The sequence below is a fragment of the Balaenoptera musculus genome, chromosome 6 (assembly GCF_009873245.2).
Source record: "Balaenoptera musculus isolate JJ_BM4_2016_0621 chromosome 6, mBalMus1.pri.v3, whole genome shotgun sequence".
Classification (NCBI taxonomy): Eukaryota; Metazoa; Chordata; class Mammalia; order Artiodactyla; family Balaenopteridae; genus Balaenoptera; species Balaenoptera musculus.
The window spans coordinates 64,731,972-64,749,645 of NC_045790.1; the positions used below are offsets into that span (position 1 = coordinate 64,731,972).

Genomic DNA, 17,674 nt, shown 5'->3' on the forward strand with positions numbered 1-17,674 from the left:
GCATGATATACTAAATATACAAATATAATTTATATATATATATATGGTATTAGAATACGTTTGTTAATTTGGCTCTATGAAACAATTCACACGAAAGAAAAAAATAACCCCTGTCAGGAAGGACATGTTATTTGTAATCATTCTACTTTTGGGTTTTTTGTAGTTTTCTGAAATACATACTTTCCCCTTGATCTCTTTAATCGGATCTTCATAGACACTATACTTCTGATTTTTAATGTCAACAGAATGCCTCAAACAAAGGAAAATTACTTTCCAAATTCAACTTCTGGCTTAGCCATGGTGGCAAGTCGTGTTTTGTAATCTGAAAATAAGAAAGGGAGATTGAACAGGAGAAATCAAAATCCTGGCTAGCTCTTACGTATGTTTTTATGTTAGGCAACTCTGTGTTACCCTCTCAGCTCTTCTGATAACCACTGAACACACCACTTAGGGGAAAATGCAAAGTACAAATAGGAACACTCATTTAATCCTCTTGCAGATTGTATCAGGAGACCCTGGAAGGTCAAGAAGGGTACCCATGAATTAAAGCAGCCCCAGTTTCTAATCAGCTTACTCTCTGTCTTTGGAGTAATACAAACACAGAGGTCAGGTCTAAGACTCACCACCATGAACACACCACCTCTGCCACGCTCTGTGACATTCTCTACGGATGGTCTCAGAAAACACCAGGTTGGCTCTAGCCAGACCAGTCAGTGCAAACTGGTCTTGGACTTGACAAACAGCGCGCAATCCCTGCTGTCAGGTTCACCGCAGTGGGCTCAGAGTTCTGTTTGAGAAATGCTCCTGCCCAGAAAAAATATTTACACAACGGAGAGTGGGCTGCACCGCACTGCAGCCTTCTGCCTGCTCGCCACGAGTCTCTGGCTCTCTCTGATTGGCCAGGTCTTATCAGTGGCCTTTGTACCTCATTTAAGATCAGCATGGAGGAAAAACCTGGAGCCAGATAACCGACCAGGGTAACAAGATTTTATGAAAGTTATTATATTAATTCAAGATGACAACCAAATGTTTAACGTAGTCCAGTAAGTATATTAAATGAGTAAGTATGTATCTATCTGGAAAAATTCACATGTATTTAGGCTGCGAAAGAGAACAGCAAGAGAGGGGAAAACTGTAATAAACTAGCAAAGGCAAGTATTCACAGAAATAAAAATGGTGATGGCAAGCATAAAAAGTCACTCCCTAATGCTCATCTATCCATTTCATTTAACTGTCAAAGGACAGTAATTCAATTCTTTCCCCAGCATCACAGCATCCGACAGAGCCTGGCACAATGGCACCTGAGCAGGTGTTTATTAGATCAGGAACTCATAACAGAGATAGCAAAACAAGAAGGAAGGATGGTGATTTCTCCTGACATCTGACCAGCACTTTACATTGTGTTTTTACAGTTACTGTTTTATTTTTTATTCACAACAATCCTATGAAGAAGGTAGAACAGGTATTATTACCTTCATCTGACAAATAAGCCACTTGTTATTTGGCTTCTAAAGAGATTCTAGGCTCTAATTAAAGTTTCACAACATTAATTAGTGTTTACAAAGGCATCGATCAGTACGCTCAGTTTACAACATGATGCAAAAACTTGGGGAAAAGCAGACTGTCCCTATCCCTAAATTCTTCAGAAATACAGCAATTTACCTAACCAATGACCCCCATCTACTTACTACCTGGCTATAAAAAAAGAGAACAGTCAGCCATGAGCAATTTATGATGTTCATAAGTCATTACATTAACAAATGACATTAGGGTACTCTTAGTAATACCATAATAAAATGTTTTAAATTAATGAAAACGAAACTGGACCAGTCAATAGAAGTAGGATAAAGGATCTGGTGAAAAAGAGATAAAACTATGACAAACAATTGATAATGAGGGGGTTGTCAGTAAGAAGGATGATGCAATCTGGAAGGGGTTCACAGGTAAGGTTGCCAGGTTTAGCAAATAAAAATACAGGATATCCAGTTAAATTTGAATTTCAGATAAACAAAGAATACTTTTATAGTATAAGAATGACCTCTATTTTATCTGGATACTCTGTCCACAAGGAGACTTCAACTTTCACTAGAATGTAAGATTCCTGAAAGCAGGGATTTTTGCCTGTTTTGTTCACTGTTCTATTCCCAGGGCCCAGAACGATGTTTGGCACGTTGTAGGTGCTCAGTAGTATTTGCCATGTACTAGTAAAGTTTATTTCTTAAGCTGTGATGGTATGTACATGGGTGCTTGTTATATAAACTTTACATATTTTGTATGTCTGAAATGTACAGTAATAAATTTACAAATTACAGCATTAACTAACTGCTCTTATAAGGGGGAGGGGGTTGGGGGAGGGATGGAGTGGGAGGTTGGGGTTAGCGGATGTAAGCTATTACATATAGAATGGATAAACAACAAGGTCCTACAGTATAGCACAGAGAACTATATTCAGTATCTTGTGATAGGGACTTCCCTGGTGGCTCAGTGGGTAAGACTCCATGCTCCCAATGCAGGGGGCCCGGGTTCAACCCCTGGTCGGGAAACTAGATCCTGCATGCATGTCGCAACTAATAAGAGTCAACATGCCGCAATTAAGAGTCTGCATGCTGCAACTAAGGAGTCCACACGCCGCAACTAAGAAGTCTGCATGCCGCAACTAAAGATCCTGCATGCCTCAACAAAGATCCTGCATGCTGCAACTAAGACCTGGCACAGCCAAAATAAATAAATAAATATTTTTTAAAAATCCTGTGATAAACCATAATGGAAAAGAATATGAAAAAAGAATGTATATATAACTGAATCACTTTGCTATACAGCAGAAATTAACACAACACTGTAAATCAACTATATTTCAAAAAAAAAAAAATCAGTACCTTTTACCCAATCTAACTGAAGGACTCAATGGGGAAGTCAGAGTATAAAAGGACTTGTGAATGGTCCCTTACCCAGTTTAAACTCTAAACAGGGATGTGAACATGGGCTGATCAGTCTTCAGGTGTGTTTTGCAGCCAAGGGCACAGTTTAACTAGGTGGTACTTTTCTCATCTGTCTTCTTTTGCATCTGCTTTATTCCTAAGACCATGGGAAGTGTTTCTTTTGCCAGTGCTCTGACTCCACCGTCACACAGGATTTCTCCTCATGTTCTACGGAGCCCAAAGCAGTGATTTTTCAGGGGTAGGGGTAGGGAGGGAGACCCCTTTTGGGCATAACACATCTAGGGGAAGTACAGTTTTAAAAAGCATATTTAATATTATACTTTATTTTTGGAAAATGAAAAAAAACCATATAATTTACTCCACATTTAAAACTTCTACTAAACTATCCAAATAATGTAACTTTTTCTCATGGGAAAGATCAGTAACCGGCCTTCATTAGCTGCCATAAAGCTCTCTTTACCCCATCTTAATCTGGGTTTGTAAATATTCTTATGTTAATTACATTTCAAAAAGTATATTTAGGGCTTCCCTGGTGGCACAGTGGTTAAAAATCCGCCTGCCAATGCAGGGGACACTGGTTCGAGCCCTGGTCTGGGAAGATCCCACATGCCATGGAGCAACTAAGCCCGTGCGCCACAACTACTGAGCCCGTGCTCTAGAGCCCGTGAGCCACAACTACTGAAGCCCGCGTGCCTAGAGCCCGTGCTCCGCAACAAGAGAAGCCACCGTCAATTAAGACCCAACGCAGCCAAAAAATAAATAAATAAAATAAATAAATTTTTAAAAAAAAAGTATATTTATAACTCACATACACTTTTGCATTGTTTGAGTTTGGCTTTTTTTTTTTTTAACAATGGGCAGGTATTTCTTTTGTAACACACAGTGAGAAAAGAAAATGTAAAATAAAGATTTTTATAACTATAATCTCCACTATGTGAAATGCATAAAATTTAAAGAAGGAAATAATGCCATTTGCAGCAACATGGAACGACCTAGAGATTGTCATACTGAGTGAAGTCAGACAGAGAAAGACAAATATCATATGACATTGCTTATATGTGGAATCTAAAAAAATGGTACAAATGAACTTATTTACGAAACAGAAATAGAGTCACAGACGTAAAAAAAACAAACTTATGGTTACCGGGGGAAGCGGGGGAGGGATAAACTGGGAGATTGGGATTGACATATACATGCTACTATATATATTGATATAAAATAGATAACTAATAAGGACCTATTGTAGAGCACAGGGAACTCTACTCGAACTCTGTAATGACCTATATGGGAAAAGAATCTAAAAAAAGAGTTGATATATGTATATGTATAACTGATTCACTCTGCTGTACAGCAGAAACTAACAACACTGTAAATCAACTATACTCCAATAAAAATTTTAAAAATAAATAAATTAAATTAAGAAAAAAATTTTAAAGGCCATATGGAAAATGAGCAAAACATTTATTTTGGGGTGGTGGTATTACCAGTAATTCTTGCTTTATTTTTTTTGGAAAACACTAAACTTGTGTATTATAAAATTTTCTCTAATGAGTTTCAAATATATGTATGAGTATGTATATGTATACCTAATGTATACATGTATATGTATCTATGTATATACATACATACATATATTTATACACATATATGCATATATAAAATTAAAGTAATTGTGTATGACTAAGCCTCTAATCAGATTTGCTTATAGGCTTACAGAGGTCATGGTGACTAGAAGAAACAAAAACCTTCCCTTGCCTTGTCCAGACACCTTTGTGCAATAACAATTCATACCCTGACACCCCAGAAGTCACAAATCAGAGAGCTTTTCTTCACTTTCAGACTCTGTCCCCAGACCTGTTAGGCAGGACACCAGGTGAGGAAGAAAGGTTATAACTGCATCATCAGACTTCAGGAACAAAGGAAAAGGGATACTCCAGGACAAGTCAAGTTGGAAAGGGAATTAGGATCATTTGGGGTAACTATCTAAACCCTTGAATATATTGATTCTGCCAGAGATACCAGAGTGTTCCGAGGCACCAACAACTTCGAGCCCCCTTCCTCTGAGTGTGTGAAAAGAACTGACGGCAGGAGGGGAAGGGAGATCACAGCATCATGGGGGATTGAAACCCGCCCACAACTCTCAAGAAATTTCACAACGTTTCAATCTCTTCCCTTAACAAATATTCGACTAGAGAAACAAGTACTAATCCTGACTTTCCTTTCTTCACTTAGGTAAGTTACTGAGCTTTTCTGTGCCATCATACAGGGATGACAGTGGCGGTGGTGATGATAACAGCATACTCTCCTAGGATTACTATGACTACTAAGTATGATAATGCAGGTAAAACATCTTGGGCACCATGGTAATACTAAGTGTTCATTAAATGTTAGGTATTGTCATTCATATTTTATTAATGACAGCAGTCCTGAGCAGAATCTATAATAGTCCTGAGAAGTTGAGCGGTAGAAAGGATAGGAAAAACAATGAACAGAGTAAGATCAGTTGTTCCATAATAAACAATTGAGTTTATTTGGGTTTGGTTTGGGGCAAGCTATAGCATCTTTCCAGAGGGGATACTTGCAGCTGGGACTGCTGAAACAGAAAGCCACACACGGGCTGGGTGGGCCCAATTCAGAGGTCTCCTCCTTCTGCTGTTGTTTTACAACTTACTCGGCACTTGTGTGCACGTTTCTGGTGCTCTCATTGGTTCTAACCCTGCAGGGGGATATACTTACTGATGTCTTACACATGGAGAAATAGTCCTGCCCCATAATTCATGGTTAATGAAGAAGATGGGTCTCCTGATTCCAATCCCATATTCTCTCCATTATCCAGTGCCCAGAGCCAGCAGAGCGAAGACCTTGCATTCAAGTGCTCCACAAGAATTCCCACATACACAATTACTGCTCTCACACGTTCTGCTATTTGGCAGATAGCTCAAAAGAGGAATGAACACTTAGAGTACCATTTTGGACAGGTTGTCATCTCCTGTCATATACTGTCTCTTAGGAGGCTTTTCTCAGCATTTGTTCTATAAATTTCTCCAAAATCTTATATAAGCAATACTGGAATAGATATGCAAACTCTATAGGTCTCTAATATAACCAAAGCAATAATCAGAATACAAGTCTTTATGATTCACAATATATTTGGTTTACTGCACATTCCCCTCTGGGAAAGTTACTTTAAACAAACAAAAGCTGCTTGGGAGTGGATACTAGGAATTGGTTTTAAGCATTCAAACTCATTTCCTATTTCATAGTTCAATCCCTCATAAAGAAGCGCAAGAGGAGTATACATTATTCTTTTTTTTTTTATACATTATTCTTGCATCAGCATTCAGTATTTTACATTGATCTTTCAACACTCCAATAGAATTGACTATTTACCTAGCTGATTTTTGTACATAAAGACTCTAAAGATAAAAGCAAATTCTCTAAGAGATTAAACAAAACAACAACAACAAAACTTCAATGGACAGAAATTGCTTGAAATCCTAGTTATCTAGGCAACTTATTATTTATCCATTATTAAAAAAGAAATAAATTAGTTTGAGCAAAGACACACACTAATACACACACACACACGCGTGCACACACACACACACACACACATCCAGAACATGGAGTTACCTGAGGCACAGCCGTTAACCTTTGTGGTGTGAGCCATGCTGGCTTGAATCCAAAGACAGATACAGAAAGGAGTGAGGAGTCATGCAAATTTTATGCATCAAGTTCCCAAATGCACTCAACCTGAAACAATAAAGAGAGCCCCATCAAAATGGGTCATTTAAAAATATGCACAACACTAAATCTTAGACTTCTGTTTACAAAGATGACTGCTAATGGAGAGAGCAAATTGGAAGGGGGCAGAGACAGCCTGTGGAACAAGGTGGTGACTGCCCCGGACCCGGCCACTGGGTGTTGAGAGTGACACACCCACAGATGCACCTGTGGACAGGTGCTGAAAGCAGGTCTCTAGACACAGTACTCTTATGAGAGATAAAATATGTTCTCCAGAAACGTGACTTTTTAAGGAAGGTGGCCTTCAAATACAAATATGTATCATTCTGTATCATTTCACAAACTATTTTTCATTTTTACACTTATCCTCCTTTCCAAATGTTGGTTCAATAGTTTCATTTTCTCAGTTGCACCAAAGCAGCTGTTGCACCAAATGCTCATTTTTTTAAAAGGTTAACTTCATGTGAATTCTTTTGTGATAGCTCAAGTGTTTCACTGACCTAGTCTTTTTAAAACATAAATCTGATCCAGGCAGTCCCTGTCTTAAAAAAAAAAAAAATCTTCAACATCCCCCACTGTCCTATTGGATAAACTTCAAATGACATAGCACAACATGTGGTTTTGAAACATTAGGGTTTGTTAGGCAACATATTTCTTATTTTATATTGATTCTCTGCTTAAAAGTTAACTGAGATTACAAGACATATTACAATCACAAAATTCAAAACCAAAAACAAGGAAAAAACCCCACTGCTCCAATCTTTGCTTCTTCAAAATGCTTTTTGAGAAATGTTGGCAAGGGCTTCCCTGGTGGCGCAGTGGTTAAGAATCCGCCTGCCAATGCAGGGGACACGGGTTCAAGCCCTGGTCCATGAAGATCCCACGTGCCGTGGAGCAACTAAGCCCGTGCGCCAAAACTACTGAGTCTGCGCTCTAGAGCCCGCAAGCTGCAACTACTGAAGCCCATGCGCCTAGAGCCTGTGTTCCACAACAAGAGAAGCCACCGCAATGAGAAGCCGGCTCGCCGCAACTAGAGAAAAGCCCGCAGCAGCAACGAAGACTCAACGTAGCCATAAATTAATTAATTAATTAATTTTAAAAAAAATGTTGGCAAGGAAAGCAAACAATGGTACAGACAGAAATATTCCATTTCTACTGTGCCCAAATTCTCACTCTAAACCAACAAAATCCGAAGAAATTGAGCTTAACGAATTCCAAGCCGAGAAATAAAGTAAATTTAGAAACCCACATGGGCTTCCCAAAACAGGAGAATGCTAAAATAAATAACATATCCATTTATCCTGGATTCTAATGCAGCCATTGATGTCATTTAAAAGCTTTTAATAATACAGTAAAATACTCAAGTATGTTGATAAAAAAAACTATTCTGTCGTAACCTATTTTGTTAAAAATACATATGTACATATTTACACATCTATTTTAAATAATTAGAAGTAAATATGCCAAAATGTTCATTGTTGTTGCCCTTCAGTGATGCAATTATGGATGATTTTAGCTCCTTCATTACTTTTGTAATAACAATTATTTAAAAAAGAAACATTAGATACTTCCTGTCAACTTGGTTTTATCTGCTTTAAAATGCACTGGAGAAAGAAAAAAGTATTTTAAAACACTATGCAAAAGAAAACTATCAGGCCACAGTCATGGAGATCATAAGAGATTAGAAATATAAACAAATAGGAAGGAAGAGGAACCAGCTGATTGCTTTGATCACACAGGGTGAGAATTTCTTGCTGCTTAGGTAGGGAAATTTTCTTCACTGTTTGAATGGGTTTGCACTATGGTTCAAGGCTGACTACTGTGAAAGCAGCTCAGTGCAAACTCTAAAGGACCGGTTTCTACAGGCTGCTTCTGACAGCTGTGCTCCCTTGCATGGCTCTTCCAGCTACAGTGACTACTGCTCAGCTCACCCACAGAGACCTGATTCTCAGCCTCCCACTGGAGGCCTCCCAGCTCCCTGCTGGTCCCCAGTTTCTGTCTGGCAGCACACCAGGAGGGCAGGATGACTCTAATTTATGTGGCAATCACCTGACATTCTGTTGGAAACAGACACTGGTTCAGGTCCACGGCATTGAACTTGGAGAGTCAGAGCTAGCTGAAATCAAAAGGCAGACTTTAGGGATAGAGTGAGCATTATGTCTGACAAATGTAGCTTTGTTAAGAAAAAAAGGTGGGGACTGGGTAAACTGAAGAAGGATGAGTGACTTTTTTTTTTTTTTTTTAGTATAGGCAAATTTTATTTCTATGGTAGAAGCATTTATTTCAGTTATAGAAAAATAACACTATTTCAAAGTCAAGGTAACTAAGAAGAAGTATATTTTTTCCTTACATACCCATACTCAAATGTCACATAAGGTTTCAAGACATTCTTAAATTAACAAGGACCAAATGCAGAATCAAGGTAGTACCTGTCAATAGAAGAGATATACTAAGGCTACATATCAGCCCTGGAAATGGGAAAATACAAAGTGATCTCGTGCAGTGATTCTCAACTTTAGTGTGCATTAGAATCACCTGGATTGTGGAAGAAGTACCTTCAGGGGATTGAAGGCAAATCACCAGATTAAAGCAAGCCCTTGGTCTCAGAATAAATACCAAAGGGACTAAAGATACATACTTTGTTGCACAGGGAGGGGCAAAGACAAAATACATCATGATATATGAAATTAGCCATTTACACACTGTATGACTTCTAAGCCTCAGATTCAGGAATAATAATAGATACTACTCTCAATTTTCTACAGATTAGGTCAGGCAGTGTGCAGTGATTTCCTAATTCAAAACACATAGCTACTATCATTATTTCATCACCATCATCATTACTTTTGGATACAAGGACATTCTCCCCCCACCCCCACTCCCAGTTCCAAATAGCTATTATCTATTTTAAAAATCAAATTACCACTTAGTGAGTTCAAGCTCATTGACTACTGGTACCATTTTTAAACTGGTAACATGTTTACTAGATTCAACCACTTACATTAAGATTTCAGTACATGGTTGAAATGAAAATTTTTGTCTAAACTAAGACAATGGAATCAAAGAAGAAAGGGTAACTAACTAAAGCTTAAAAAGTGTGTGTGGTTTCTAAAGCATCAATAGCTAGACAAATGAACTGCTTTTCAAAGTGACCCACTTTAGACAATCTCTGATGTTCCCTGCAGTTTTCTGACTCTCACGTTATTTACAGATGGAAGCATATGAATAAAATACCTATAATCTTCATTACTTTCTATATTCAATATACTACACAGTAATGTTTCATAGTTAAAGTTTTGGGCCATTTAAGTAACTCCCACATAAATATCTGAGGTTTTAATATTCTGAAACTGAAACAAAGCTGAAGAGGTGCTCAGTCAGGCTAGGACAGGGTTTCTCAACCTCAGCAATGTTGACATTTTGGGTTGGATCATTCTTTTTTGTGGGGGGCTGTCCTGTGCATTGCAGGATGTAGGCATCCCTGGCCTCTCCCTACTACATGCCAGTAGCAACGTGCCCCACTGCCCAGTTTTGACAACCAAAAATGTCTCCAGACATTGCCAAATGTCTTTTGGGAGCCAAAGTCACCCCCAGTTGAGAACTATTGAGCTAGAATTTTACAGACATAATTGTAAACTCTGAGTGCACAGATTAGACAAGACTCTATGTAATTTTACTAATTTAAAGAGTATAGCACAATAGTTTTTGCTATACTGTTTATGCAAGGGCACATAGTTTTTATACAATATACTACTTAAGCATATAATTACCCACAAATAACTATCTTTTTCCTACTGAAAACACTAATATTAAACAGGAAAAAAAAATAATACAGCTAATCCTGCAACCATTTTTATATTATCTAAGCCTATGGTTTACAAACAACTGATAAATGGAGACCTAAATAAATCACTGCAAGTGTCCTTCCTTCTGCATTCGTAGTCTCTCTTTCTCTACTTGTAAGCGCTCCTTTTCAATCTGCAGCTTCTCTGATTCAGATTTTAAAAACTGCAGCCTATCTTTTTCCAATTGCAAGCGTTCTCTCTCAAGTTTTAACTTCTCTGTTTCTATATCCTGTGGTTGATATATGGACTTTTCTCCTTGACCAAGTTCATTTTCCAAAGATGGTTTCTCTGAGTTGACTATCTGTAACCTCAACTTCTCTCTTTCAATCTGCAGCCGCTCCTTCTCCAGCTGAAGCCGCTCATGCTCCATGTCTAACTGTCGCAGCCTCTCTTTCTCAATCTGTAGGCGTTCCTTCTCTACCTGCAGTCTTTCAGCCTCAATATCGAGCCGTCGTTTTTCCAATTCTAGTTTCTGTTTCTCTATGTTTACAAGCAAATGGGGCTCATCATATGCAGACCTAGATGGTGTTGAATTCAGAGTAAAAAACTCATCAATGTGGGGGAAATCAGGAAGTTCACTTTCCCTCCTGGAATCTGGTATGACTGATGACAACATTTCTTCTTCCTCTTCAATCTCAAATTCAGGACTCTGGGGATCTCTTTCTTCCTCTTCCACTTTGACCTCAGTTAAGGATCCACCTGCATCCCTGAAATCTGCCACATTTTGCCAATCAAAATTTGTATCATTTCGGAATCCAATCTTTTCATCTATCTCTTCAGTGAGAGAGTCATCTAAATCGGATGTGGGAAGGGGAAACCCCGAACCAACTAGCTTAATGTTCGCCTTCATCCTCTTTCTCTTCATAAGTGCTCGCCAGTCAAGGTACCTCCTTTTCACTTCTGTCCCTGTTCTCTGTTCTCCTTCTCCTACAGCATTCACACACTGTGCAATCTCCTCCCAAGCCATTCGCTTCATCACATTAATTGTTGTATTGAGCTGCTTGGAAAAAATGACTTCTTTCCTTTTTGTAATTTCTTTCAAAAGGGTCTGAGTTTCTTGTACACTGAAATTGCTTTTCCTTTTCCTTTTCAATTGCTTTATTTTCTAACTTAAATGCAGTTTTTACAGTAAGAGAAAATGTAAAAAGAATGTTGAGGAATGCTATGAAGTACAAAAATCAAGGACAATTCCTTGTTAGTACTTTGTTTAAATCAGTTTTCCATTCATCCAGTAGCACAGGCAGGATGGATGATTCCATCATGTCCCCAGAGTCTAGCAGAGATCCTGGCATATGGCAGGCATACCATAAACTTTTTGAATGAATAAATGAGTCAACTGATCACTGCTACAGAGCTGATTTTTTTCCCTTGCTTGCAAAATGAGAGGGTGGGATGAGGCTGTTAAGGTCCACATTTCCTACGACGCTGGCAGCACCTCCCCACGTTCGCCTCTGGGCAGGATGAGTGACTTGATGAGGGGGCAAAAGAAAGAAGCCCAGCTTCTGGAATTATTCAACTAATTATACTTCTAAAAGCCAACAACAACAAAACCTAAGCAAAAACTGTATACTGGTCTCAATCTAGCCCTATGTGTTTGTATTCTTGCTTCATAATGGCTTGTAAATACCACCATTTAAATTCTTGAGGGCAAACAGAAGGCCAGAAGAAACAAGCTGCTTGTGTTATGGGTGAATGAAGTATGTGTCAAGGTATTTGGATGGAGATGTGCCCAGAATCTTCCTAGTCAAGCTTCATAAACTTTGGTCCAAGGTTCTCTCCTGTTATTGAACCTCTTTCACCTGGCAGAAGATTTTTATCTCACATTGAAATTGGTCTCTCCCACCCTCCCCCAAACTGAACAATAAAATCAAAATGAGGAGGAAGCCTAAAATTAGGAATCACAGGCATATCACTGGTAAAATAACAAAACATGCCTGTCACTGGGTGTGGATCCTGGCAGTGTCTGTGCAGAAACAACAGTTTTATATTGTGTATTGATTTTTCCCAGTTATTGTTCGTGCCTGACAGGTGGCCTCAAATTGTGAGGACTCAGTCTCCTTAATGATATGCAGATTCTTATGTCAGTGAATTGTATAAACCAGAAAAGATTTGGCCGTGATCCATTCTGTTACAGATCAATAAACTGCTTCTTTTCACTGTCAGAGAAGACTGCAAACCAGTAAATCTTAAGTGGTACAGCAGTGGCTTGGTTTTGCTCACTAAGAAAAAGTGCCTCAAAAAGATTTAGGAAAATACATCAACAGAGAAAATAAAGAATTTGTCTTCTTGTCTGTTTACTTTAAGAGACTGATCTGCATTGAAGAACATTTTAGTAGCTCCCCAAGTATGGTGCAGAGAATAATGCAGACATTGAATGAATTAACCCCATAGATACATTAGCTTAATATGAAACAGATATGGAAAAGAGCTCACTAGATCTTTTCTAAGAACACATCAATGAAAACAAATAAATGAAACAGAAATTTGACGTGCACTCTAGGCCAGCACTGCCAACCGATCAAATGGCACTGCCTTGGTTAGAACCAAGATCATGATGATGATAGCCACAACGCTGATGACAATGCTGATGACAGCCAGTGCTTATCAAGCTCTTACCGCTATGTCGTCGAAATCTGAAGCATCATCTCCTCCACGCTGCACCATTATTTTAAGTACCTTTGATTTAAAAAAAAAAAGATATTGCTAAATAAATGGTAATAAAGTGCTTCTTAAAATTACATTAGGGCTTCCCTGGTGGTGCAGTGGTTGGGAGTCTGCCTGCCAGTGCAGGGGACACAGGTTCGAGCCCTGGTCTGGGAAGATCCCACATGCCGCGGAGCAACTGGGCCCGTGAGCCACAACTACTGAGCCTGCGCGTCTGGAGCCTGTGCTCCGCAACAAGAGAGGCCGCGATAGTGAGAGGCCCGCGCACTGCAATGAAGAGTGGCCCCCGCTTGCCACAACCAGAGAAAGCCCTAGCACAGGAACGAAGACCCAACACAGCCATAAATAAATAAACAAACAAACAAACAAATAAATAAATAAATAAAAAAGGATAAGCCCAACTTAAAAAAAAAAAAATTACATTAATTGTAAGACATATCCTCATTTCACAAGTGTCAAAATGTGAAAAATGTGCATCTTGGAATTGGCAAAATGATGTTACCTTTAAAAGCACTTTTTTCTTTTTTAATAACATATTTTATTTATTTATTTATTTATTTATTTTTGGCTGTGTTGGGTCTTCGTTTCTGTGCGAGGGCTTTCTCTAGTTGCGGCAAGCGGGGGCCACTGTTCATCGCGGTGCGCGGGCCTCTCACTATCGCGGCCTCTCTTGTTGCGGAGCACAGGCTCCAGACGCGCAGGCTCAGTAGTTGTGGCTCATGGGCCTAGTTGCTCCGCGGCAAGTGGGATCTTCCCAGACCAGGGCTCGAACCCGTGTCCCCTGCATTGGCAGGCAGATTCTCAACCACTGTGCCACCAGGGAAGCCCCTAAAAGCACTTTTAAAAGCACTTAACAGTTATTACCTTAATTAAACCTCACAACAACCCTATGAAGTACAAAAATCCTCTCTTCCCATTTTACAGATAGGAAACTGAGGCACCGGGAGGTTTAAAATGTGCCCAAGTCACACAGCTGGTAAGTGAAAGAGCTACAATTAAAGCTAAGCAATTCGGCCCTACAGCTCATGCTCCAGCCCCTGTGATTAGTGATTTAAGAGTGAGGGCACTATTTCTTTAACAAATAACAACGTATATGTGTAGAGTGAGGTCCCTTTCAAGGAGTCACCTAAGGGATGTATATGCCTATTGCAAGGATGCTTTGTTCAAATCCCTTTTAGGTAGAAAGTTATGTTTCAAAGTTTTATGTCATATTGGTTTTAAAGCAATTGTATTTCCAACTTCACTCTTTGAGATTACATGTTTAAGAGCTTGAGGAGCTACTTATATGACACACAGGGTATATCTTAGCACTTACTGGTCATACTCTCTTCCAGACTCCACATGATATTTATCAGCTTGATTATCAATCTTGTTCCTTAGACTTTGCCATGAATGTCATTTGACTCTTTCAAAAAATTAAGTAAAGTTAAAAATTTTTCCGCCACTGAGGACAGGTGAGAGATTCTCAGTGGAACTGCAGGAGTTTAAAAAATGAGTTTAAAACAGGATCAGTGCAGCATAACTGGAATAAGAACCTTGCTGCTCAAAATGACAATTATGAAAGGGGAAACAACCGTTTTGATGTGTAAGTTCTAGAATGTCTTTTATAGCATATAGTATTTTTTCTAAAATTAAAGAAGCAATATAAAGAATTTGACAAAATCTAGGCTTCCCTGGTGGCGCAGTGGTTAAGAATCCGCCTGCCAATGCAGAGGACACAGGTTCGAGCCCTGGTCCAGGAAGATCTCACATGCTGCGGAGCAACTAAGCCCATGCCCTACAGCTACTGAGCCTGCGCTCTAGAGCCCACGAGCCACAACTACTGAGCCCACGTGCCTAGAGTCCATGCTCTGAAACAAGAGAAGCCATCGCAATGAGAAGCCCACACACCGCAACAAAGAGTAGCCCCCACTCGCCGTAACTGGAGAAAGCCTGCGTGCAGCAACGAAGACCCAACACAGCCAAAAATAAATAAATAAAATTAATTAATTTAAAAAAAAAGAATTTGACAAAATATGGAAAAGACAAGACATGCTAAAAAATAATCATTTACTATCTCACAATCTTAATGTTCCATTGTTACCACCAGAGGCTATTTCTTCTCAATATATTGACTATATGTATATTTTAATTACCTTAACATGTTTTAAAGACTACATCATCGTAGAATTTGTACCAGCCACTATTTTGTTTCCATTTTAGAGAAATAAGATAAACTAAAATATTATGCCATTCCCAGAAGCTCGCACACTAGTGCTGGAAGCAGAGACACAATTAAAGGAGAAAGCACTGAAACAGCAGTGTATACACAGTTCAACTCCAATCCATAGTAAGGTGGTCTTACTTTGCCCAAAAAGGGTGGGAGTAGCTGAAAAATGTATTCAGAAGAAATCACTTGGCCTAAGTCTTAAAGGATGAGTAAGTGTTTTTCAGGGCAAGAAAGGTGGAAGGGCATTCTCGGCAGAAGGAACAGCACATGCAAAGGCAGGAGACGAGAAAGTGGAGGTCTCGATGTGTGGTTCCCAGACCAGCAGCATCATCATGATCTTCTGGGTACTTCTTCGAAATGCAAATTCTCAGCCTGCCCCAGACCTACTGAATCATAAACTTTAGGGGTGGACCCCAGTAGTTTGTATGTTAACAAGCCCTCCAGGTGATTCCAGTGTAGGCCAAAGGTTCTCAAAATCACTGACTTAAAAGATGGGTTAATTGGGGAATAATTATGTCCTAAGGCTCCAAGAGCCAGGAATGCCCTCTGATTTTAAGAAAATGATACCCAGGGACTTCCCTGGTGGTGCAGTGGTTGGGAATCCACCTGCCAATGCAAGGGACACGGGTTTGAGCCCTGGTCCAGGAAGATCTCACATGCCGCGGAACAACTAAGCCCGTGCGCCACAACTACTGAGCCTGCGCTCTAGAGCCTGGGAGCCACAACTACTGAGCCCACGTGCCACAACTACTGAAGTCCACGCGCCTAGAGCCCGTGCTCCGCAACAAAAGAAGCCACTGCAATAAGAAGCCCGCGCACCGCAATGAAGAGTAGCCCCCGCCTGCCTCAACTAGAGAAACCCTGCGTGCAGCAACAAAGACCCAGTGCAACCAAAAATAAATAAATAAAAAATAAAATTTAAAAAAAGGAAAAGAAAATGATACCCAGTGATTTAGAAAACATCCCCCAGAATGCCTGACCTTTCTCCATTCACTTACTCAAAAAATACTGATTGGGCATTCAGCATATAAGAGGCACACTGCTGGGCACTAAAATGGTAAACAAAATAGACTCCGTTCCTGCCTTTTGGGGACTTTTAGGCAGGAATTACACACATACTTACACACATACCAGCAAATTTTTAACAAATTATGAGAAATGTATAATACAGGTGTAGAGTGAGACTAGTAGAGGCTGAACTTCTTAGGATTAAAGTTGAGAGTATGGAGATGGATGAAAATGGATGCTCCTTAGAGGCTTCTTTAGGGAAATGACATTGTAGGTGAAACCTGAGGGATGGGTAGGAGTTAGCTGGGGGGTGTATGAAAGATAAGAATGGTCCAGAGAACAGAATGGAGCCCAGAAACAGATTGACACAATGCTCTCACCTGCTTTTCCGCAATGGCATATAAAACTCAATAAACTCAATAAAGGAAGGAAGTCTTTTTAAAAAATGGTGCTACAGCAATTTGCTATGTATAGGCAAAATAACAAAGCTTCATCTTACTCTTTCACCATATACAAAAATTAATTCAAAATGAATCATAGTTTTGAGTGTAAAACCAAAACAACTATAAAACTTTTAGAAGAAAATGTAGAAGACCCTTGCAAAACCCTTGCAGACCTAGGGTTTGGAGAAGAGTTCTAGATGTGACACCAAAAGTTGATAAAGTGTACTTCATCAAAATTAAAAGTTTTTTTTCTGTAAAAGAATGGCCCAAAGGCTCTGGGGCAGGGAAAGTTCTATCAGCTGAGCAACTGAGTTTATTCAGAGAGCGAGAGAGCAGACTGGGCTGAGAGGAGAGGTGAGCAGAGGCTAGATTATGAGATTTGCTGGACCTTGCTGGCCATGGTAAGGAAAATGAGTTTTATTCTAACTGCAAAGTCAAGTCATTGAAGGTTTTAAAGCCAATGAGTAACATAATATAAATGATCTTATTTTCAAGTAGTTTGCTTATTAGGCTTTCTTTAGGGAGAGGTAGGTCAAGGCTTCTTTAGTTATATTATCGTGGTGAAAGGACACTGGACTTTGCAGGAATGGTTTATTCAGACCAGTCCTTTGATTGGACTTTTCAAAAACATTTTATTTTCTACTCTTTAGAGCAGAAAGGCTCAGCCATGCCAAACAGAAACCTCCCAGATGTTCTTGTGTTTTCCCCAGAAGATACAAGTTCTTATTTAGGAGAAACAAAAGAGGTCAAGTGCCTAGATCACAAGGTACTTTATAATTTGCTGCCTGACAAAAGTTCCCAGAATGTTAAACTGTGTTATCA

The 17,674-nt window shown here is 39.4% G+C and overlaps 2 protein-coding genes across 5 annotated transcripts in view; both read right to left on the reverse strand.

The window, feature by feature from the left end:
• Positions 1–17,674, reverse strand: part of KANK1 (KN motif and ankyrin repeat domains 1) — a 192,126-nt gene that overhangs the window by 51,015 nt on the left and 123,437 nt on the right. For 3 of the 4 annotated variants that reach the window (XM_036854719.1, XM_036854720.1, XM_036854716.1), the window contains exon 3: positions 6,573–6,692. In XM_036854719.1, coding sequence (XP_036710614.1) covers positions 6,573–6,609 — 37 coding nt within the window. In that variant the 5' untranslated portion in view covers positions 6,610–6,692. Of the gene's footprint in view, positions 1–6,572; positions 6,693–13,144; positions 13,205–17,674 lie in introns of those variants that run through there. The other variant, XM_036854717.1, reaches the window with a different exon arrangement.
• LOC118896640 (myb/SANT-like DNA-binding domain-containing protein 4) lies at positions 8,939–11,963 on the reverse strand. The gene has a single exon (XM_036854723.1). It carries the CDS (start codon positions 11,502–11,504, stop codon positions 10,593–10,595), a length of 912 nt encoding a protein of 303 aa, XP_036710618.1. The 5' UTR covers positions 11,505–11,963; the 3' UTR covers positions 8,939–10,592.